This window comes from Artibeus jamaicensis, unplaced genomic scaffold (assembly GCF_021234435.1).
Source record: "Artibeus jamaicensis isolate MK-2021 breed Jamaican fruit bat unplaced genomic scaffold, CSHL_Jam_final scaffold_1964, whole genome shotgun sequence".
NCBI lineage: Eukaryota > Metazoa > Chordata > Mammalia > Chiroptera > Phyllostomidae > Artibeus > Artibeus jamaicensis.
In genome coordinates, this window is record NW_026522030.1 from 32,087,075 (window position 1) to 32,111,768 (window position 24,694).

General features: G+C 44.2%; 1 protein-coding gene across 1 annotated transcript in view; it reads left to right on the top strand.

Moving 5' to 3' along the window:
* PRUNE2 (prune homolog 2 with BCH domain) overlaps positions 1-24,694 on the top strand; it is a 244,680-nt gene that overhangs the window by 158,064 nt on the left and 61,922 nt on the right. The window contains exons 8-9 of the mRNA XM_053656368.1: positions 1,150-7,711; positions 8,305-9,079. Coding sequence (XP_053512343.1) covers positions 1,150-7,711; positions 8,305-9,079 — 7,337 coding nt within the window. The remainder of the gene's footprint in view (positions 1-1,149; positions 7,712-8,304; positions 9,080-24,694) is intronic.

A 24,694-nucleotide genomic window follows, 5' to 3' on the forward strand; every position in this document is an offset into this window, starting at 1 on the left:
TTACCCCGCCTCCCCACCCATCACCAGGGACATGGCTCTTTGGAAATTTAAGCAACACAGGGTTAAGATTGCTCCAAAGGAATCTCTCTTTTGTTCGTGGGGGCCCAGTTGGTCAAGGCTCAGCATCTGCAGCCCAATCGTCTGAGTTGAAAATGTGGCTCCTTCGCTTGTTAGCTGTCTATGGTTGGTCAAGGTATTTAGTCTTCCTGTGTCTCCGTTTACTCATTGGCAAAATGGGGATAAACAGTTCCTACCTTGCAGAATTATGAAGATTAAAGGAGAAAATACACATAAAACCTTTAGAACTGTTATTATTATCTCTGTGAACTCTGTAGTTGTTACTGTTGTTGTTGCTGCTCTTGTTGTGACTGTCGCTAATCCTGTGGGGCCATTTCAAAATATCTCCCAACTTTTCCTAAAAGCCATAGAGCTATACCCCATAGAGCTGTAGCTGTAGCCCAGGGCTAGCCCATAGAGCTGGCCTAGCACTGACTGTCACACGTACTCTTGGCCTCCCAAGTCAGCTCCGACTGTTCTGGGCTCCATGCCGATGCTCGCTGGGGCAGGAGGAGACAGCTGGGGCCTGGGTGCTGTTGGGAAGCCCTACCTCCCGCAGCTGCTTCCTCCCTCCTACTTTCTCCTTTGCCTAATGAGACTGTCAGAGGTTACAGCAGGTCCAGGCTGCCTGCTGCTAAATAAAGCCTTTCTCCTGCCCCATTTTCCTTTTTTCCAACACTTTTCCACTAGTCCTTGTCAGCAACTGGCATTATTTCTATTTTTTTCAAACTTGAAAACAGTTGGCATTTTTCACACTTCCACTTCTGTTAGAAGATGGTGTTACATTATACTGAGGAAAGGATTTAAATGGTTTTAGATGTCTTTACCTGTAACTTTCAGAAGCCAGCAAAAAATGAGCCCCTGGATTTGAGTTCAATCAAAAGCCAATTTGATGAGATTAGAGAAGGAATTGGTGATATATCAAATGGAACTTTCCATGTTTTACATCATACAGTTTGCCATTATTTGAGTTCTTTTTTAAAAGACCAATAAACACAGATTAATTTTATATTAAGGAAACTTAAGAAAGAAAAATCACAAAGAGCAAAGAGTACCTGAGTGCTCATACAAACCCCCGTGTCTCCCTGACAGATCTGCTGTGAACTGGAGGAGTGTCAGAACCCTTGCCTAGAGCTGGAGCCCTTCGAGTGTGGCTGTGATGAGATCCTGGTATACCAGCAGGAGAACCCTTTGGTGACTTGTGACCAGGTGGTTCTCCTTGTCAAGGAAGTCCTCAACAGGAGGTGTCCAGAGATGATCTCCAACAGCCGGACGTCCTCCACAGAAGCCGTGGCAGGCAGCGCCCCGCTCTCCCAGGGATCGTCGGGGATTATGGAGTTGTATGGCTCTGACATAGAGCCACAGCCCAACCCTGTGAATTTCATAGAGAACCCTCCAGATCTCAGCGACTCTAACCAGGCCCAGGTGGATGCCAGTGTAGACCTCGTTAGCCCAGATAGTGGGTTGGCCACCATTAGGAGCAGCCGTTCATCCAAGGAGAGCTCAGTTTTCCTCAGTGATGACAGTCCAGTGGGAGAAGGTGCTGGGCCTCACCATAGCCTCCTCCCAGGGTTCGACTCCTATAGTCCCATCCCTGAAGGGGCAGTAGTGGAGGAGCAAGCACGGTCCAGAGAACATGGGGAACACTTTGACCTCTTCAACTTTGACCCAGCCCCCATTGTTTCTGGACAGTCCCAACCATCTTCCCATTCTGCTGACTACTCCCCAGAAGATGATTTCTTTCCTAACAGCGATTCATCAGAAGGACAGCTCCCCACGGGGCCTAAAGAACTCAATGGGATAGGGATGGACATGTCTAATTATTCATCTGGTGTGCTTTTGTCGGAGGCTGGCGAAGATAACCTTGTGGAGTTCGATGAGGAGTTTGCCCAGAGACAAGAAAGTCCTGGGGATAACTCTAAAAGGAATGTGAGCTTGACTGGTTTTGTGGGAGATGAATCTCTTTCTCCAGAAAGGCTAAAAAATATTGGAAAGAAGATCCCACTGACACCAATGAATAGCTTTGTAGAAAGCTCACCATCCACTGAAGAACCAGGTCTACTCTGTTCCGAAGACATGGCCCAACAAACAGTTGACACAGGGCCACCTCAGACTCGTGCACGGTGTAGCAGTTGGTGGGGTGGTTTGGAAATTGACTCTAAAACTACTGCAGATGCATGGAGTCCCAGTGAACAGGAATCTGTCTTCCAGAGCCCGGAATCCTGGAGAGATCATAAGCCAAGCCCAGTTGATAGGAGAGCCTCAGATTCTATATTTCAACCAAAGAGTCTTGAATTCTCAAGGGCAAGGCCCTGGGAGTCAGAATTCGGTCAGCCTGGGCTGGGCAACAATAATATTCGAGACCAGAATGAGGAAAGCTTGCAGTTTCAGAACCTGCCCACTGAAAAGTCACCTTTGCCAGACGCTTCTCCTCAGGGAACAAACCATCTGATAGAAGATTTCGCTGCTTTGTGGAGTTCCAATCGCTCTCCCACGGCAATGCCCGCGCCGTGGGGAAATCCTGTAGATGACCATGAACCAGCTTCTGCAGCGTCATTCCCGGCTTGGAGTGCATTTCGTACAGACAATGACACCAAGCCTCTGAAAAATACCTGGAATCTGCACCCAACGTGCGGTGACACACCTTCTGTGAGGGACCCGAGTGAGTGGGCCATGGCAAAGAGTGGGTTTTCTTTTCCTGCAGAAGACCTTGCGGACAGTTTGGCCAGTGAGACAAATAATGAAGCAGCTCCAGAAATCTGGGGCAAAAAGAACCATGACTCTAGGGCTAAATCCCTTACATCTGGAAATCCCAGGTCTGACCTGGATCAGGCATGGAATAGCTCTAAGACAGCAAAGGAAGATCAGGATGGTAGCATGGCTCCGAAAATTAGAGGGAATGTATATGAAAAGGTAGATTCCTGGAACCTTTTTGAGGAGAGTATCAAGAAAGGAGGGTCAGATGCCCTAGCTCCGTGGGAAGATTCCTTCTTATCGTATAAATGTCCTGATTACAGTGCATCCAACATAGGGGAAGATTCAGTGCCTTCCCCCTTAGATACCAACTACTCCACCTCTGATTCTTATACTTCACCGACATTTGCTGGAGATGAAAAAGAAACTGAAAACAAGCCATTTGCTAAAGAGGGAGATTTTGAGTCAAAGGATGCTAACTCTATTACCAAGGAGACGGAAACCCCTCCTCAGTCACCGCTGCAGCCACCTAGAAATCGAATTAGTTCAGGTCCTGGAAACCTCGAAATATGGGCTTCACCTCATGCAGATGATAGTTCTGAAAGAAATGCCACTCACAACCCAGATAAAGACTTATTCAAAACAGAGCCCACAGATGAGAAGGACATCTCCGTGGAGGATGACATTGGAGAGAGCAGCCGGTCCAGTTACGATGACCCTGGCATGATGCATCTGTACAACGAAACAAACCGGCAGCTCACCCTTCTGCACAGCAGTACCAACTCCCGGCCCACGGCCCCTGACAATCTTGAGCTGTGGAACAGAGTGATTCTGGAGGACACTCAGTCCACTGCAACCATCTCGGATAATGACCTGGACTGGGATGACTGCAGTGCAGGTGTGGTGATCCCTGGTGAAGGTCAAGCCCAGGGATACGTGGCTGAAGGTACTGAACCTGAAACCCGATTTTCAGTGAGACAGCTAGAACCATGGGGCATGGAGTTTCAGGAAGCCAGTCAGGCTGACTGGGGACTTCCTGCTTCTTATGAGCATAGTGAGGACACTGTTTCCAACGAATATCACATACTGAATGAAAAAAGCGGACAGCTAATCGCAAATAGTATTTGGGATTCTGTCATGAGAGATAATGACATGCCATCATTAATGTTACCAGGTCCATCATACGTTACAGATTCAGAACAAAGCAGATTGCCTCCTGAAACTCCCAGCTCATCCAAAGAAATTAAGGACAATCACAGCCCAGATGTGCTAGAAGCCTCTGGAGTCAGTGAGTCAGGAGCACTTGATCCAGACCAGGAAGACACATGCCAAGGAAACCTGCCAAGTAATGCAGTGTCCCTGACAACCGGGCTTGAGAATCCAGGGCACTTTGTAAGCTCAGATCCATGGAAAAGTCGCAGCTATGGACAAAACGAAAGTGAGAAGGAAACCCACAGGGCCGTTGACAGGGCATGCCTTAGCGAGGAGGAGGTGATGGATAGAGCCTCGGGGAATTCTGGAAAAGGCCAACATGACCAGGAATGCTCATCCCCAGTTACATCTGAACATGAAGAAATCTGTGATGAGTCAGGCAAAACCAGCTTCCCTTCAGTCCCGTCAACTCCTCAGACTGAGGAGCCCCAGAAGGTTTTCGAGCATGAGAAGGGATTTCACAGTTCAAACCCCTGTGACGTGCAGCCGGAGGTGTCCTCCAATCACCTGCAGGCCAAAGAGACCTTCGGAAAGTACCTCATGGATCCCAGAAATCCAGGTGAAACTACTGAAATTTTGGATAGGCCGAATTTAACAAAAAATGTGTCTCTACCTGAAATGGATCTTAAGAAAACTGAAGAATGTAACATTCTGGAGCCAGAGAGAGTAAACCAAGAGTCACCTCCCAAATGTCCCCAGCGCCTTGACGTTTGGGGTGGCCCTACAGATAGCGATGTGCAGGTCAGAAGCACCAGTTCTGAGATAGCTAAGGATCCCGAAGGTACCAGTACTGAAAACAGCCCTCCAGCAGTCAGTCCATTGGGAAATTATGACAGAGATAGTCTTTCTAGTGAGTATACACATTCGAATGCTTCAAGTCCTGACCTAAAGGATTCTTCGGCTGCATTGCTTTCGTGGGATCATGGAACCAATACTGGGTGTCAGGAGGAGACTCAGGATGATTGGAGTGAACAGAATCACCAAGAATCTGGACTAATTACTACTGATGGCCAAGCAGAAGTCATTACTGAAATGAAAGAACTGGAGAAAAACAGAAAGGATGGGTTAGATCACAAAGTTTCTAAATTTTTAGAGATATGGGATGACTCAGTAGATGATTCCTTTTCCTCTTTATCCAGCCCTGAAGTAGGCAAATATTCTGAATACTCAGGTGCTTATCAGGAAAGAGATCTAGTGGTTAGCCACCAGGACAAAAATGATCGTGATATTCTTGACACTGTGCAGCCAGAGGATGCCAAGTACATTACAAGGAGCTCAGATTCTGATGATGAGAGTGCAGGTGATGAGGAATCAGTGGAGAAAGAGAGCCATTCGGCCACTTGCCACATTGCTCAGAGTGAACCCAGAGCTTGGGACTCATCAAATGAACCTAATGAGTTCTTGGCCATGACAGATCCCAAGCCCGAGGAAGGATCTGCCTACACAGGGAGTTCGAGCCCAGCAGAGAATGAGAAGACAGCAGACCCACTTTGTGACACTCCACAAAGCAGCCCCGATCACTGGAATTTCTCCCCACTAAAGGAGAACGAAATACAGGTGATAGCAGCAGATAAGGAGACGAGATCTTCAGAAATAGAGAAGCTAGGAAATATCATATGGCAAATCTCTCCCAAAACTGAGCCAAAGAATGAGAACCATTCTAAATCAGAAATGCTTGGCTTCTCAACTGAGAGCACTGAGTGGTGGAATGAATCACTACAGGAGGGGCAGCCAACTGAGGGTGCATTTGAAAGGGAATTATCTAAAGGGGAATTAGCTAACTCAGGTGGTATGTTACAGATGAATTCTTCCATCTACCAAAATGTGGGTCCCTGGGGAGTACCCATTCAGAGTGATAGGGAATCCATGGAAGCACATTGTACTAATCCTTTCAGTGATAAACATCAGTCACCCTTTCTACATAGTGATGGGGGGAACTCCCATGAGCAACTCTGGAACATTCAACCAAGGCAGCCAGACCCAGAAGCTGATCAGCTTAGCCAGCTCGTAATATTGGACCAAGTGAAAGGAAATGATCCCAGAGAGCAAACCTTCATGGCTTCTGCTGGTGACAAACTCACTTCTGAAACACCCACCCAAGAGCAGTGTCACAATACAGTGCTATCCATCTGGGATCAGCCAGACCCAACATTTACTCACATTGATGAAAATGAATGTGTCGTATCTAATGTCTCAACTGTTGAGTGTCAAGAAGCAAATCAGTGGGAAGAAGAAAAATCATACCCCAGTGAAATGACAAATTTCAGCATGGCCTCCGATTTTCCTGCTGTCAGTTCTCCCCAGCTGATAAAGAAGGCAGGTGCTGAGTGGGATGATGCCAGCCCCAGGGAGGGCTCCCGAAGCACGTTTGTCCCAGACATCTTGCATGGCAACTTTCAGGAGGATGGGCGGTTGACCTCAGCTTCGCCTGACTTGTGGGTGGATGCTAAGCAGCCCTTCAGTTTGAAAGCAGACGGTGAGAATCCTGATATATTGACTCACTGTGACCAGGACAGCAATTCTCAGGCTTCCAATAGCCCTGATATATGTCATGACTATGAAGCCAAGCAAGAGACTGAGAAGCCCATCAATGCTAGGATGGGACCTGAAGGGGAAGCCAGTGAGTTATATGTCACCGAGCCAAAGCTGGATGAAGAACCCACTCATGAGCCTGGGCAGGAATTTGTTCCAGACGGTTCAGAAGTATATTCTGAAAACACAATTCCACCACCTCCAGTCAGTGACCAAGCAAACTCAAATGGCTACTCTCTGCTTGCTGCCTCGCACCGTGGTTCTCCTGAGCCTTCTGAAATAAAAGGTGGAAACGACACAGGTTTAAAAGATTCAGAAAAAGGAGCCGACCCAGATATGACACCAGTTTGGGAACCCACTGACAGAACACTCCCAATGATTAAAAAGGTGGGGACCACCATTTTTGTAGGTCACCAAGAGCCAGCTATGGATGGTGACGGCTCTTGGATCTCCGAGGACTTTTCTCCTGAAAGTCCGACAGATGCAAGAGCCTTGCTGGACCTTGGGCAGCCTTTGACCACCGAGAACCCTGCCTCAGTTCCCAGTGCTCTTCTAGCTTCGGACATTTGTCTGGATGTAAGCGAAGCTGCCTTCGAACACAGTTTCAGTGAAGCCTCGGGTCTCAACACATCCACGGGAACAATAGATGACATGAGTAAACTGACACTATCGGAAGGCAATCCCGATACACCAGTGGATGGGGATGCTGGGAAGCAAGATATCTGTTCGTCGGAAGCCTCATGGGGTGACTTTGAATACGATGCCATGGGCCAAAACGTTGATGAAGATTTAATGAAAGAGCCTGAGCACTTTCTCTATGGTAGTGACCGTCCCTTGGAAGAAGATGCTCTGAAGCAGTCGCTGGCACCTTACACTCCTCCCTTTGATTTGTCCTATCTCACAGAACCTACTCTTGGTGTTGAACTGACAGAGGCAGCTGGGGCTGCAGAGGATGAGTCTCTGGGGAGTGAAGCAGCAGAGATACTGCTTTCTGCTCTTTCTGATCAAAGAAGCAAGGAAAACCACACTGAGACCCAAATCAGACAGCCTGGACGCCAGCTGGAGGTACTGCATATTCATGAAGACCCTGAGTCACTCTCTTTGCCTGGGAGAGGTGGTGACTCCAGCGTGGAGTCGTCGCCCTCAAACATTGACTGGGAAGTAGAAACAGAGAATTCCGATTCACCAGCAGGTGGAGACCTGGGACCATCAAATGGTAAGAAACACCCCATTCCACCAAACCTTGGGAGGTGCTTTCTTTCAATTAATCCACTTGTAAAACACATTCTGTCTACCAGTGTGGGTAAACAGGAACTAACTGCATTTGCAATGCATGCCTAACCAAGCCCTATATGATAGCAGTTGTATAATACCTATCCATTTGAGTATAGGAGAAGATTAAACAGATTTTTTTTGTGTATAAAACATTTTTTTATTCTAGTTTACATTCAATATTATGTTCTGTTAGTTTCAGGTGTACAGAATAGTGATTAGAAAATCATATACTTTACAAAGTATTCCCCTAATATGTCAAGTACCCACCTGGCACCTTACACAGTTTTTACGATATTATCAACTATATTCCCTACGCTGTGCTTTACATCCCTGTGTAAAGTACACAATCTGCCCTTCTTATCCCTTCGCATTTTTCACTGTCCCCTCACCCCCCTCATCCCTGCCTACCATCTGTTAAACAAATATATCTGAAATTATCTCTCTTTAGATGGATCATTTGCAAAGATCACAAATCACATAATGTGTTAATTAAGCCTTCTTTCTTCTCTTCTCACCTTCACCTTCCACTGTCAGGTGCCAGCAGGAGAATATTAGAGTTAGAAGAAGAAACAGTAATTCCTACGGAAGAGTCGGAGCAGGTAAAACCAGAATACAGAGAAGGAAGGTACACAGAGAAGAAGGAAGACCATCCCGCACAACATATGGATTACATACTTGTAAACCACGGAGCAAATTCACCCGCACAGCCAGAGGCCTGTGAAGCAAGAGGAAACACATCTGTATTGGAAGAGTTGCACATCGATTCCAAACAAATGGGGCTGCCAGGAACTCAGCTAGCAAGCTTCCCAGACACCTGTCAACCTGACTCCTTAAAGGAAAGAAAAGATCATACTGCGGAGAGAATGTCTTCCCAAGATGATAAGAGGTCACCACCCCTTGAAAGCCCTGGGCAAGAACAGAGTTGGATGCTCTTGGGCCATAGTGAGGTCGGCAATCCATCATCAGAAGCTAAGGACAAAGGGCCTGAAGGGTCTGACGAGGCTGTGGAGCCCGCCTCTGCTCACGGCTTGGGCAACAGCCCCCAAACGCAGGTTCTGGGAGAAACAACACCTCTGGAATCTTTAGCTCTAGAGGAAGCCTCTGGTCTGGGCAGCCAGTCTCGGAAGAGCCAGAGGCAGAGCCGAGGCGGGCCGAGCCGGGATGCAGATCCGTTGCAGGCTGTCACCCATGACAATGAATGGGAAATGCTTTCACCACAGCCTTCTCAGAGAAACCCAGTCCCTGAAACAGAAATAGAGGAGGAGACGGAGTTTCTTGACCCCGGAACAAGGAAACCAAGACCAGACAGGTAAGCTAAAAATTAGATTTACTCTTTTACTGAAAATTACTTCATTAGAAACTAGCAAAATGGTGAAGGATTACGGAGTACTAAGTATACCTAGCTTTGCTTGTATTTCTCGCAAAGCATACCGCCAGCAAAGCAGCTGCTGGATAACCATGATGACAATGATGATTTGTACATGTTTTCAGCCAAAGGAGTCCCTTCAGTCTCCACCCAGGATCTTGTACCCGCCCTCCCAATATGCACGCGGACCCCGCCTCTTCCACACCAGCATCACTCTCACACAGGCACTTGGAACTGAAATGGGGAAGACACTCACATGAATTGACAGCACCAGGCAGTCCGCAACGTGATCTAACTTAATCCTTACAGCAACCCCGAGGTCGTAGGTGTTATTATCTTTATTTTACGCATACCCTGAGAGAGTCTATGACTTGCCTAGAATCCAGTAACCAGAGTGGACAGTCTAGGATTCAACGTTTTCTACCCTCAAAGCCCATACTTTCCAGCAGACACACACAAAAGGTGATTCTGGTTTTGTACAGGTACCTAACTTACTGGTAGGAACAAGGAGATGCCACAGCAGGGTGTGAAATATCATTCCTAATTGGCCGAAAAGTGGGCAAACAACCATCAAACCAGCGATTTATTTATTCATTGGTCATTCGTTCATTCATTCATTAACTCACCAGTGGGTTTGAGAACCTGCTCTGTGTAGTGGCTGGGCAGCCAGTGGACACACCACAGGGAGCAGGAGGTCGTCCTCCCTCACGTGTCCAGGCCCTGCCAGCGCGGTTTGGAGTTATTCATGTTTTCATTTGCCCCCTTGCTCTCAGAGATAAAAGGGTAAATTGTGAAAAGTAACTTAAGCAAAGGAGTAAATCATGTTTCCCTCCTTAAAATGCAGTGGAGGAAAGATAGCTTTCGTTTCTACTCGTCTGGGGAGGAGAAAGGACCATGCCCACCAGTACCCACTGGGGGTCAAGCAGTCTGCACTCCAGCCTGACTCTACCGTATCGGTTATACATTCTAGGATACCCCTAGGCTTGCATTTCTCATCTGCAAAACCTTCCGTCAATATTAAATCTCAAGCCTTCCATCAGTATTAAATCCTGCAAACGTAATTTGTATGTAAATACAATGTATCCAGGAGAGCTTTGGGACTCAGAAATTACATTTCTCCAGGAAGGAAACAGCAAACCCAAAGAAAAGCAGGGGTATGCTGAGGGTTAGTAAAGTTCCACAAAGAGTTAAAAGCCGTGCCATGTACAAGGGCAGCCTCATAAATCCAGACGTTTTCAGTTGGCCCAATCTTTTTTTCTTCCTGTCAAGCTCTTCCCTTCCAGAGACCCCAGATCTGTTATCAGAAGGAGGGGAGCAGATGGATCCCAGCAGCCCTGCTGGCATTGTTATAGATTGAGCTAAGAACTCAGGAAGCCTGGAGTTGGCAGAGCTATTGTTTGGCTTCTTGTCTGCATTTTGCACATGCCCCTGAAATCAAACAGAGGAGAGCATTCCGCTGTGCCACTTGCCCCTTTTCTTTCAGGAAGATTTCTTTGCTCATCCCTTTTTGCTCAGCCCCTGCAGCGATGAAAACTTTCTCACAGTGGGGAGGGGGCACAGATTTTTTCCACTGGCGTCTGTATTACCTGTTGCATAAATAATTACTTAGAAATATTTGTATTATTAAAATACTAGAATTATTACCAGTATCACTACTGTATCAAAATACTAGTACTTGAAAACTTCCCTCTGTGCTAGAATTTGCAGGAGGCAGAGTTGTTTAAAGCAGTGACCCAAAACCAGCGGCTTCAGCCTCACCTGGCTATTAGTTGTCACAGGTGGAAATTAGCAGCCCCACACCACACCTCTGAATCAAGAACTCAGGGTGGGGTCCAGCCACCCGTGTTCCAGTACCTCCTCCAGGTGCTCAAGGCTGAGATCACCAGCCTCAAACTTACTCCCAGCCCTCTAGCAGTTTACAGTTTAATAAGGGAGTTAAACAAAAGTGAAAAGGTAAATAATAGAGTAATGCTTGAATGAAGATAGTCAATGACCACCGTGAGTTTAAATACAAATAGCTGCCTAGTACAAGCATTAGCCCTGGACCAGGCACTAAGCACTGTGTATGCATGATCTCACATTACCACGGCAACTGTAGGAGGTAAGAATTACATAGAGGAGGAAAATGACATTCAGAATGTTGGAATCACTTACTCTGGTTTATAGGTAGAATGTAAAGAAGCTGAGGTCTGAGTTTGAGTCTCTCTGCGTCCAGAGAGTGTGGTAATGCTGGTAAGTGAGAGGAGAGGCCCCCTTGCAGGGCTGCTTTGTGGAGGGACCCGGACGGCTTCCCGTCCAGTAGGATCAGGAGGCAGAGTGCCCGGGGCCCATTATAATTTAAGGGCCCACGAGAAGCTTTGAATTTCTTTTAAAATCAACAGGGAAAAAAGATTACTGGATACCCCTTTGTGGATTGTATTTCTTTCTGCCAGCAAGGATGTAAAATACATTTATATATTTTTTGTTTGTTTTTTGGTTTTTAATGAAGGAAGGAGCCCGCAGGGAAAAGTACCTAAGGCCCATGAAAGCCCTAGTGTGCCCCAGGGGGTGCAATTCGAGAAGGGCATTAAATGACGGCCATAACCTGAAAGGGCGCAGGATGGGGTGAGGGGCCAGCCAAGTTAACTGGGGAGAAGAAGATGATGGAAATCGTGCAGGCAGGAAAAGAATCACAGAAGCAATATGATGAGATAGCCATCTCTAGCCAGCCCAAAACCTGAAACATATTCTAACAGATAATGTCATCATAGGACAGAATACCCAAAATTAAGACTGTCCTGAAAAAAATTAAAACCTGGTCTTCGAAAATAGAAGCAGGCGGATAACATGTTCGACGTGGCACGGCAGCTTCAAATTGGTTTCTTGTCGTCTCCCATCCATGCGCAGCCGCTGTCGGCGTCCACACTGGTTCTGAGGGCAGCAAATCCTATTTTCAAAACCTGGGGAGGTATTAGATGCTTTTTCTTGTTCACAAAACTTGGGGTGAGGGCTAAGAGAGACACTCTCCCGCGTGATGCTCAGCTCCGTGCACTACCTCCCTGGGGTCAGCCTTCCCAGAGGCTTTTGCCCACACCTGGTCATCCTCCAGCTGTAGACCTGCCCGCTGAGGGTCGCACACTGATTCCTGAGACCGTGGTAGACGGGCCCGACCTTCCCTGTGTGGTCACAGAGAACATCTCAGCAGCACACAGACTTTCCTGAAAATGAAGAACTGTTTATATGTTTATTTTAAAGAGGGCACAGTTGCAAGGGTGTCATGGGAAAGAAGGATAATTTGATTATGGATTTGTCAGGGTTCTCAAGAGAAACAGAGTCAGTAGGAGTGATAGGAGATTAGATTAGATAGGTAGATAGGTAGATAGGTAGATAGATTAGATAGATAGATAGATAGATAGATAGATAGATAGATAGATAGATAGACAGACAGACAGACAGGCAGGCAGGCATAAAATTGTTTTAAGGAGTTGGAATTACACAATTTTAGGGACTGGCAAGTCTAAAATCTGTAGGGCAGGCCATGGATTAGAAACTCAGGCAACAGTTACTGCAACATTGAGTTCTAATTCTGCAGGGCAGTGGAGTCTCTGTATTGCAGATTTGTGGTGAGTTCCTTCTTTCAGGGGAACTTCAGACTTTTCTTTAAGGCCTCCAGCTGATTAGATAAGACTCATCCACAGTTTGGAAGGTATTCTGCCTTACTCAAAGACTGCTGGTTTCAAAGTTAATCACATCTTTAAAAAAATACCTTCCTAGCAACATTGTGACCGGTGTTTGACCAATGAACTGGGCACCACAGCCCAGCCAAGTTCACATGGAACATTAATCATCACAGGTTATATTCACTGTAGATTATCATCATAGACTATAATCAAAAGCTTGAACTATATGCTAAGTGAGCACAAAACCATTACCATTTGTAAACTCACCATCTGAATTATATAAACATGGGACAATTGATATACAAATATTGGCTTTCTATAGTTGTGGGGCAAAGAAATTGCTACGCCAGGTAGCAATTTCTCCTCTCCTTCGGAGAGGACTAAGAGAGCGGACAATGTGCTTCCAATCTCTTGTAGATGCGTGCAGCAGTGGGGGGGGGAGTGAGGGGGGAGGGGAGGAGAGTGGAGGGGTTGCTGTGTGACATGTACTGGGAGTCGTGACATGTCCTGTTGTGACAGTCTTTGGAAGTAACCGGGTCCTCATATTAGTGGAGCTCTCTCTTGTCTCCTCGGTCTGAGAGGGGAGTTCATTAGTGCTCCCTGACATAAAGATGGCCTTCAAATACAATGCATTTCATATTCCACATGACCTGCTTCTTTAGGTGTTTTCTGCGCGTTGTTTCATTTTAAATTAGTAAATTTTGAACTTTATTTCTATGTGACAAGACTATGGAAAAGAATTCATATTCTTCCTGCGATCCCATTAGATCTTTTTATGGTTTTCATGAATCCCTCTGAAATCAGGCTTTTTCTGTCCATGACTTATGGTTGAGGAGTTAGTGCATTGGGTCTCACGCCCGTGTGAGTACTGAAAATGAAAAACAGGTGAAGAAATCACCCACTCACTCTTTCGCTGAGTGTTGTTGAGTGATGAGATGTTTGGGCACTCAGAGAAGAATCAGGCTCTTTGAGCATATTCTACCCGCCGTCTAGGACCTGCTGTTTGCATGGGCTGCATCCCAGTTGCAAACGTTTGCCCTTTCCCCAAGGTAGGTTGATACTCCATAAACTACAGTGTTCCCTTGTTTAGTCACTGTTTTCTGGCTTCGTCCTGAACTAAACCTGGGTGACCAAACTTGACACTGACTCTGTTCACTTATTTTGGTAATGGTATTTAATCATTTAGTGTGTTTGGTGAGTTAATGATGATAATTATTTAAAGTCTTTAAATTTTTACTTTAATTCAGGCCTTGGTCTCCTTTTTAAAATAAAAATAAAAATTTGGGGTGTCTCCCCCCATCCACCCCCACTGCGGCCACCTCTGCACTTCCAGCCAGCCCTGCTCAGATGTCCAATAAGTGCCTGCAGATGGAAATGCATATGATTGCCTTTGGTCCACCCAGTCGCCATTTGCGATAGGCCAATTTTTATTATCCCTATTTCATGAATTAACTCAAGTGAGCTGTTTAAAGTTATCTGGAAATGAGATAGCGTTAGAGTTGGGACTTGAATGTAAGTCTTCTCCCTTCTAGCCCAAAACAATCATTTTCTTGAACTTCTTTTATCGGTTGATGCATTTACTCTTGTTCTCCCCTAGTCCCATTAAAAGACGAATCAAGTTTAATAGCCCAACTTGATTAGCCCAAGTTCCCAACCTGCCCCTGACTGTTTACATGGTCATGTGACCTTCTGAGCTCTTTTCATTCCTGAGTACATGTTTCTGCCCCCCTCTCCCTGTCTGTACTGTGTGGGGCCACTCCCAGTGGCTAGAGGCCAAAGGGAGGTGAGAGAATCAAACCCTTCAATTTAAGTTTTCCAAATATTTACAGATGTGGTATTTTGTGGTGAGAGATTTTATAGGAAGAGAAAGCCGCGAGCGCCAGGATGAGGTGGTGCAACTCAGCTGTCCTGTGGCAGGAACACCCACAGTGGGGCACTTCTGTGTTGTGTTGGCTCCCAGTCGGAGGAAAAATCCAAGGTACTTCTCTGCTGGCATGGCGGAATGTCAGAAACCCGGCCTTCCTGAAAACCGACAGCATTTTAGGAAAACAAGAGGTTATAGCTTTTAAAAAAATTCTCATCTGAGGATGTGTTTTTTTTTTTTATATAGATTTTAGAGAGAGAGGAAGGGAGAAAGAGAAATGATGTGAGAGAGAAACATGGATGGGTTGCCTCCTGATCAGTTGCTTCCCAGGGGCACCCCGACCTAGGGATGTGCTCCAACCAGAAATCAAACCCACAACCTTTTGATGTATAGGATGATGCTCCAATGAACTGAGCCACCTGGCCAGGGCCAGAATGCATTGCTTTTAAAAGCAGGGTGTATTTGTGTATCAGTGACTCAGTAAGGAAGAGATGACACACTCAAGTAAGGATAATTTGAGAACTATTTAATAAAGGGAGTATTTGCAGGGCAGTGGAGAGCAGTGAGGGGGAAATTGGGACAATTGTAATAGAATGAATGAATGAATAAATAAATAAGTATTTATAAAGATATAGGCAAAGTGGGAGAAACCCACAAGGAATAGCACAGTAACCCAGGTGCTGTGTTAGTATTGCTGTGTTAGTTAGCACAGCATACTAACAATACAGCTGTTTTTTTCTTAGGCCTCAGGAGTGAGGGGAGGGCATTATTACCGGAACCTAGAACAGGAGTTTCAGGTTGAAAGGGCCACACTGAGAAGAGCAGCGACCTGCTGAGGGACAGCCTGCACCAGGCATTCCCACAGGAGGAAGCCAGAGGAGTGCATAACCCTTCTCTCTCTCATATCTCCTGCCAGGGGACCTCATTAGTCAAAACCAAGTGAAATTCAGCAGGTGGGGGAGCCTCCTGAGGCTAGAGCTACTGGACGAAGTAGGAGAGTGGACCCGAAGTCCTTAGCACAGCTGACTTAATTGGACAGTGGTGGAATCTCAGCTTCTGAAAAGCGTACTGAGATACATTAACATACAGGATTAGTTAATTCTCCCTCCAGTGCATTGGAGGGTCTGTTTCCAAGATCCACCTGACAGTTCTTTGAGAACAAAACCCATCAAAAAGTCACCCCAGGCTTGGGTCACCCTCTGTGGAAATTCAAGGTGAACCAACAGAGGAAATTAGAATGCTACCTTCCCTCCATCTAACTTTGGCTCAGAGATGTGGCTTCTTTTCATTGTCACCTTAAGAGTTTTGTTTTAGGTAATGGCCAGGGAGTAAAATTTCTAGTTCACTCCCATGAATTATCTCAAAATGTTGATTAGCTCAGAATCAGAATTTATGGAAGATCGAGTAAAAAGTATGTAATGCATGTTTCTTTACATGTTCCAAAAGCTGCCCTGGATCAAGCCTACACCAGCATAGAACTAGGTGCACATACCACATTGCAGAGGACACCACAGAGTTCTCCTCACCCTGTATCTTTTTGTTGTGTACCATGGGCTTACTCTGATGAAAAACCTTAGGTCAACCCAGTGACACTCATCTCTGTGCCTATGATGCTAAGACCATGATTTTCTAATCAGAGGACCTGTGCTCTCGTGAGCAAATCCAGTTCAATTTCCATCTTAACTGTTAGTTAAAGAATCTGGCTTCCTTTAATTAATGTAATTGATCGTGTTCATTCTTTTGAGGCAGCTTTGGAAGGTTACAGCTCACAGCCCAATTTATCTCTTACCAGTATCAAGTGTATGGAATTCTAGAATCCATATTTTATTGTATTGGTTTAAGTCCTAATGCCATGTTGTGGTCCTGTCCCTCTTTTACTTTTCCAGCTGTTTTTAAGTCATGCGATGGGGGTGCATTTTTACATACCTACTAACATTGCCTTCCAGCGGAAGTGGGAATAAATGCATACGTCCTCTTCACAGAACGGCTCGTGGTTCCCTGAGAGACTTCATTTCCTTTCTTTCCTTTTTGCTCCAATCTCAGCACCTCTTTTAATTTCTTGCTCTCCACATTTTTTCCTGCATATTGAAACTCTACTTTTCACTGAAGACCCAGACCAAATGTCTTCCTTTCTAAAGTATTCTCCACTCTTTTCAATAAGAACTCCCTCTCCTGAATCTCCCTGTACTTTGCACTGCTTTTGCAGTCTTCCTCACATTCTGCCTCGTGTTGTATTTATAGGCTGTCCTCTTAACCTACCTGGATGTAAGCCCCTCCGGGCTTCATTTGCCTTGTATGTCTTTGTGTCCCACACTGCCTTGAACAGCATTTATACTCATTAAGTTTGACTTACAGTCAAATATTAATTGAAGAGGAATGTAAAGTCATTTAGATGACTTTCTTGGGGAATCTTAGAAACTGTAGTGGATATCTAGTTTTTTTTTCTATGATATGAAATCAACTAGATTTCCATAAATGACATGGGCTTTTGATTCTCCTTCATCATACACTTTTGTCTGGTTTGGAAATCAGTCATTGGGCATAATAAAGCCAACTAGGGACCCTCCTTCCTTTTCCTGTTTTTAGAATAACTTGTAGAAGCTAGCAGGGTTGTATAACACATAAAATTTAAGCACAGTTCACTTATAAAACTGTGCCTGTTGCTTATTTGAAGGGGTAGAATTTTTACTAGTAATTTGATTTCTTATTGGGTTGTTTATTCAGGTATTCTTATTCTTCCTGCATCAACTTTGCTATTTTATATTTTTCTAGAAAATTTTCTATTTCATCAAAGTTTCAAATTTTTTGAAATGCAATTTACATATTCTTTTATTATTTTTAATCTCTACTTTATCTGTAGTTATATACTTTTAACTTTTAATGTTGTTTATTTGTATCTCCTTTCTAGTTCAATCTTTCTGGAGAGGCATTCATTTTATTAGTCTTTTCTAATAACTAGTTTGATTTTATTGAATTTTTTCTTATTGTTTCCTGGTTTTCTACGTTATGAAATTCTGATTTCATTTTCTCTGACGTTAATGTTGCCGTACTGGTTTCCTTCTTGGTAGTATGTGTCACATTCTTTCTACTGATCTCGGAGGTCACAGCTTTGGACACTGAGCACCAATCACTGTTCCTTTCTGCCAAGATCTCCATGATTTAACTGTGAGTTCACGGGGTGCATGACACTCATGTGCTCCTACTGCTAACTTTTAGTTCAAGAGGTAAATGGGGGGCTGCAATTGTTTGTCAGACCTCAATCTTTCATGTAAGCATTCTGGAGGTGGCCACCATCTCAACTTTACTATAAAAGTCCAGCTTAGTACAATCACCTACCTGAGCCCCAAGTTCTAATCTGTAAGCTATCAGTCTGGCACACACACCTTCCATCCAAGCTTATATTGAAGCCCTGCCCTGGTCAGCCACTAGACTCCTGTCTCCACCCTACCAACATGGCCCAAATCCATTCTCCACTCATGGGCTTGAATGGCCATTTCAAATTTGGATATTGTCCTGTCACTACCCACCTTCTTAAAAGCTTCCAATTGTGGAATAGTCCTAAAATACTATAGCCTATGAGGCCCTATGTGTCCTAGTTACTGCTTACATTTCTGATCACTAAGACCACTTTCTCCATCAGCCCTCAGACTTGTACACTGGATCCATTTCCAATTTAGTGATATAGTGCTAGCCGTATTCTCCATCTAGAGTGTTCTTGACATGGCTGGCTTTTTCTCATTTTTTGTGGCTCCCCAGCTTCTAAAACTGCTTCATCTAGAGAAACAATAAGTGTACCACCAAGTTATTCTAGCCCAGTGATTCTCCACCAGGGATAATTTTGCCTCTCCACCCAGGGAACAGGCGGCAATGTTTGGAACCATTTTTGGTTGACACGACAGGTAGATGCTGCTGTCATCTAATGGGTAGAGACCATGGATGCTGGTACATATCCTACAAGGCACAAGAGAGCCCTTCCCCCACCACACACAACAGAAGATGATCCCATCCTAAATGTGGATAGTGCTGAGATTGAGAACAAAGCTCCATCCCAATGCCCTGCTTTATTTCCTCCTAGGATTTTTTTCTATGTGAACAGATTTTCTATTTATTGTCTGATTGATTTTGCTGTGTCTGTCTCCACCTATGAGAATGCACTCTCCAAGAAAGTGGAAGCTTGGTTTGTCTCATCAAACAAAAACAAAAGTTTGGTCCATCACTATACATCTAGTGCTTAGACCGGCACCTGCCACATAATAGTCACCCCATAAATATGCCTGATTACATGAGTGGAAAAGAAAGTGAAGTTTGTCCAACATAATTTGCTTTTAATAATTTCTGGTGTTTGCTACTTTCTTTTCCAAGGCAGACATGTGATATTTAGTTTGGAAGAGTGTTCATCAGTTCAGGCTGCTATAAAAAAATTACCACAGACTGTGTGACTTATAAACAACAGGCATTTATTTTTCACAGCTCTGGAGGCTGGAAGTCTGAAATCAGGGTGCCAGCGTGGCTGGGTCCTAGTGAGAGGCCTCTTCCCAGCTGCAGACTGCTGACTTCTTATTGTATCCTCACTGGGCAGAAAGAGTAAGAGAACTCTCTGGGGTCTCTTTGATAAGGGCACTAATTCCATTCATAAGAGCTCCACCCTCATGACCTCATCTAACCCTAATCCCAGAAGGCCCAGCTCCTAATACCATCACGTGGGGGTGGGAGGGAGGGCCTCAACAAATGACTCTGAGGGCACATGAGCATTTCTAACAGAAATATGCATCTTTGTTTTCTACTGTTACGCAATTCACCTTTTCCTTTGAAATTTGAGGCCATAGCTACCTATTTTTAGTATTCTTGTGCTCCTCCTGTTCATTACAGTTCCTCCAAGGTCCTTACAGCCTTTCAGTTTCCCAAGGGTGCTGTTATGTATGTCACTCAGCCTCCTGGATAAAAACAGCAGCAGCTGTTCCATTTTTGTCTCTCCTGATTCTCTGTTGCCTACACCAGTTTGGTTGTCAAGAGAGGAAAACTTGTTCTACCTACCTAGTCATCTGTTGTATCATCAACTCAAGTAGCAGTTGACAATGTATAATCTTCAAACACTTTTTGGCTTTTATTTTTTAGCTCAATTTGTTAATAATCATTTGCAAGTATTAAACTTTCAAAGAATAACTAATACTCCACTGGAGAATCTGACTTCTATCATGTCCTTTTTGTCTGTGTAATTATCAGGTTGCCACTTACTATATTGAAGCAGTAAGTCCTACTTTCTAAAATAATCATAACTGCTTCTGTGTAATGAACAAAACAGTACGTTTCCTTAAGTGATAACCTGACTCTGAGTTGAGGGCTGTGATGCCCTGGCTTGTGAGGTCATCCTGCTTAACAAAGGGAAATACGATTTAAGATGGCAGATGTCTCCCATTTCCCCATTTAATGAAGTATTACTTAAATGTTTTAAAAGTATCTGTGACTGGCCTGATGACAAACTCAATCATTTCCCATATGAACTGTTGACTTTTAAAATAGACATCATTATTATTTGGGTCCTGGCCAGGCAGCTCACTTGGTTGGAGTGTCCTCTTGATTTGCCAATGCTGTGGGCTCAATTGCACATACAAGAAACAACCAGTGAATCCATCAATAAGTGGAAGAACAAATCCCTCCCTCCTCCACTTCCCCTCTCTCTCTAAAATTATTTTTTTAATTTTAAATAATAATAAATAAAATAGACATTATTTAAAATATATTTAGTTATAATGTTTGTTCTTCCCACACTTACCTGTTCTTTCTGCAGCCTCCAACTGCTTCCTTTTTCTGTCTGAGAAAGGAAGCTCCTAGTGAACCAGAACTTCACAAAGACTTAACCCCCATTTTTCACCCTTCACCCTGGGCACCCAGGGTACAACCAGCTCTGAAGCCATCTGTTCTCCCCTGACGATTTTTGGCTCATCTCTGGGAAACACACCCAGGCTTTTGCAGAACTTCTGCCAGTCAGTGACTCTGCAAGTCACACCCTCCTGATTATGCCACCCCTCATCTTCCCAGAGCTGAGAGATAAATGGCACATGAGACATCATTTCACAACTGTGCATAATGCCAAAGAATTTGGTGAGCTTTTAATTTAAATAAAGATATAAAAATTTTCTTCTTCCTCTCTCCCTTCTTCACAGCCCTCTCACCACTCCCAACAGCCATGGGGACATGAAATGCTCTCATTTTAAGAATTGGAACTAACGTTTCTTAAATACTTACCATGGCCAAGTATTGGCCATGGTTGCTTACCACTGGTTGCTTACTTCTCTGCCGACTAGTTCCCTTTCTCATTTTAGAGCTAGACCACTTGGAGATTACCTAAAACTGCCCTGTTCCCCTACTCCATCCTGGTCTACTCCCAACCGACCCACCACCCACCTGCCAAAAGAGAGAAGATCACGTAACATGGGATTTCTAACAGCCCGTTCTGAGGATAGTGTCCATAGTTACTCTTTGATTGCTATTTTGCCTAATTATGACCTAAAGTCTTAACTTGGTCTCTCTGCCAATATATTTTTTTTCTTTGAAGATCAGACAAATCAATGCATGCCTTTCCAGTATGTAAGCTTTTCGATATTTCCTTAGCTTTAACTACATCGAATATTCCTGCTGGTGTTTTTAGAATTAATAGTAGTATTAATAACTAACATTTGTTGTAGGCTTATTTTTAACCAAGCCTGTCTGAGATCTCTACCCAGATTATCTTATTTTAAAGTAAAATTAGTATTATTTACTATTGTGAATCAATAGTCCTAGGCACCAGGCAGATTAGTAACTGGTCCAAACTTGCTAATAAGTAGTGGAAGTCAGCTTCAAATTTGGCCTTCTGACTCCAGGGTTCACATCCTTAACAGCCACATACCTGTCTCTTAGCCAAAACTGTGTAGATCTTGGGCAAACATCCCAACTCTCTCTAGAATCTCCAGTCGCCGTCTTTATGGATCCCACTATACTTCCACAGAGCCACTGTTGTTCATGGCCCCAGAAATGAAAGTAATTGCACCACTTTCTTACTGGGTGTGTTGTGAAGTTACAGGATTTTTTTAAAAAATAGGCTTCAGGGAAACTAAATTCCTTCCAACCTGTGCTCTGAGCTCATTCACCTCCAATCTCAGTGACAGGAGAAGCAGCGGTAATTCTGAGCAGACCCCAAAATCAAGGTGCATTTCTGACCTCACTCACAACCTGGGTGAGAGTGTTTTGTATTCCATGAAACTCTGTGCAGCCCCAGCTCTGTCCCCCAGCCCCGGCAGTGGTGGTGACCGGTGCAATGGGAAATCTGGGAGGCAGGTGATCATCCTTATTTAGATATGCCAGGGATCATGTGACCAGAAAATGGAGGCGAGTCTGTATTTCCAGTTAACTGCTCCAGAAGGGAGATGCTGAGGAGCTGTAACAAAGCATCCTTCTCAGCCTCCTGGTAGCCAGCTTCCTCGCACCCTCAGAAGGTAGGTGGGTCCTGATGCGGCTTTAGGGGGGTGGGGGGTGGGGAGAACAGATTGTAGCGAAGAGTGTTTTTTCTCGGGGCTGGTCTGTCGCTGCAGGGAAGTTGGAGGGGGAGAAAGGAGGGAGGTGAGAGGATGCAGAGCTCTGCCCAGCCCCTCACAAGTGGCAGCTGGCAGCTGCTTTTCATTCCATATCCACTCAGACTGGCGAGGCCTGTGGTCCTTTATGCTATTCCCTGCCCCTCTCTCAGCGATCAGGCAATTAAGGAACATGGACTGCACAGCTATCAACATTTTTTATTCCTTTATGTCTATGATGGAAATGGAGATAGAAAATCAAAGGAAGTGACAGTTTGGAAACAGGTTAGGATTCTTGCCTAATAATAGGTATTATTACAATGTCTATTTGGATTACCTGAGAAGCTGATCGACCCTGGTACAGTGGCATTTTTATCTTTTATATTACTGCTGATAGTTACTGAGGGTGGTAACATACACCTCTCTTCTCCTAATAAATCTTACAGCTTTTAAAGCTTACCTAAATTCTAAGCTGCAGAATAGGTCATCCTCAAAAATGGGCTTACATTGTTCTTTACTGCCTTTTCAAAATCAGTGGGCAGGATACACTTCCTATAATATATCAGTATTTCCCTGAGAAACTAAGTTCTGAGAGGAACTAACAAAATTACTACCTGATCTATTTCGAATAAGAAATATATAGGTTATTCAATTCTTCTGTGGAAACTAAAAAAACAAAACTGTAGACTCCCACTTAAAAGGAATGATGTAAAGTATGATTCTGCCTGAGGTCAGAATACTGGTCCTGGTGATTAAAGAGAGGGGAACATAATCTCAAACTGCCCCCCTTCTTTCTTATGAACTCTTTACAGGGTGTCAACCTTATATAAACTGTGATTCAGGCACGGCCTCCAGACTCATTCCAACCAGATGGCCACCCTGAAGCCTCCCCTTATGACCCGCCCACCAGAGAAAAAGGGACACTTCCACTAATAAGTGATTTCAAAATGGTCATATGATAAAAGTTTTCTTACAAGCATAATTGATAATATTCACGGATTGTAAGAATCACTTGATTAAAATTCCTGGGAATTTAAAAAATGCCCCATAAATTTGCTCTTAATTGATAACAGAGACTTCTTATCTGAGAGAAAAACACTGCCTTTATAAAAATATCTCCGTGAGTAAATTACACATATTTAGGATAGTAAAAAGCTCTTTTGAAAATGGCTTGAACCTTGTGCTGCAACTCAGAGGCCGATAAAGAACAAGATATAAAGAACAAGATGAGGCTGCTGTCTCTGAAAGTTAGCAACACCCAGATATCCCCCGGAGAGTTAGCTTTGTAATCCAAAATTACCCTTTGTGTCCTAAATAAGGTCTAACCCTTCACAGGTGCTTAAGGATAACGAGCCAGATTGTTCTCCCCATTAACAAAAAGTCAAATTAGCTTTTTGCTAATGGTTACGGCTCTCTTTGATGCACCCCAGTGAATTCCATTTTCATTCCATTTGGTTTCTCATTTTTAAATGGCTTTGTAGTTGAGGGAGAATTGATCTCTTATTCAAGGATGGCAATACTTCTTTGACCTCTAGACTTCATACTTTCTAGCTAACTAGAAGACAAGGTTTGGCGTTTGCACAGTTTTGGGTACTTAATATAGGTTACCGTGGGAAAGTTGGAATTCCCCTACAGAAAAAAGAGCTCTGTTTTTCCTTATCTAGCCTGCAATTGCTTACACTTTGTTTGACATGCCAAGATTTTGCAGAATCTTTACACAAACCTAGCTTCTGCTAGAGTGGTATTTGGGACGGGTTCTCAGTTCCTTAATCAATTGCTTACACTTTGTTTGACGTGCCGAGATTTTGCAGAAGCTTTACACAAGCCAAGCTCCAGCTAGAGTGGTATTGCACTTAGGATGTGTTCTCCATTTCTTATCATTCCAGTTAATCATATAGTTGGCGTGAGAAGGGCCAGTGGGAAAAGTAATGGAAGACAGATTCTGTCCCTGCTATCCTGTTTGCATCAGAATTGACAACAGTTGGACACAGATCATTCTGGATTAATAATGGCATGAATTGTGGGGTAGTGGTTGATGGGTGTGCAAAGGGTGTAGGAGGAGAGGCAGGAGAGGATGCTTTCTTTTCAAGCACCATATCATTTGAGGGCTCTGTCAGGCCATTTGCCAGCAATTTTGATAGTTGCATGATTTCTGTATTATTCTTGTATGCTGAGTTTCCACTGCTAAGGTAATATAAGCCGAAATAAATCTTAGAATTAATTTTGACTCCCTCAGTTTACAGACAGTGAAATTAGCCCTCATTAGAGTGCGTAATTGGATCAAGACTACAGAGTTGGTTGTCCACTGGGATCAGAACCAGGATGGCCTATCTCTTCATCTTGTGCTATTTCTTTCCACCCCAGGGCCTTTGAGAAGCCCTTAGCAAATAAATTTCTCAGAGCTTTATGGAAAAAACCCTGAGCATTTTATTTTAAGGATTAAGTGGCATTTCCTAGTTCCTTACAAACCATAAAAACTTGGGGG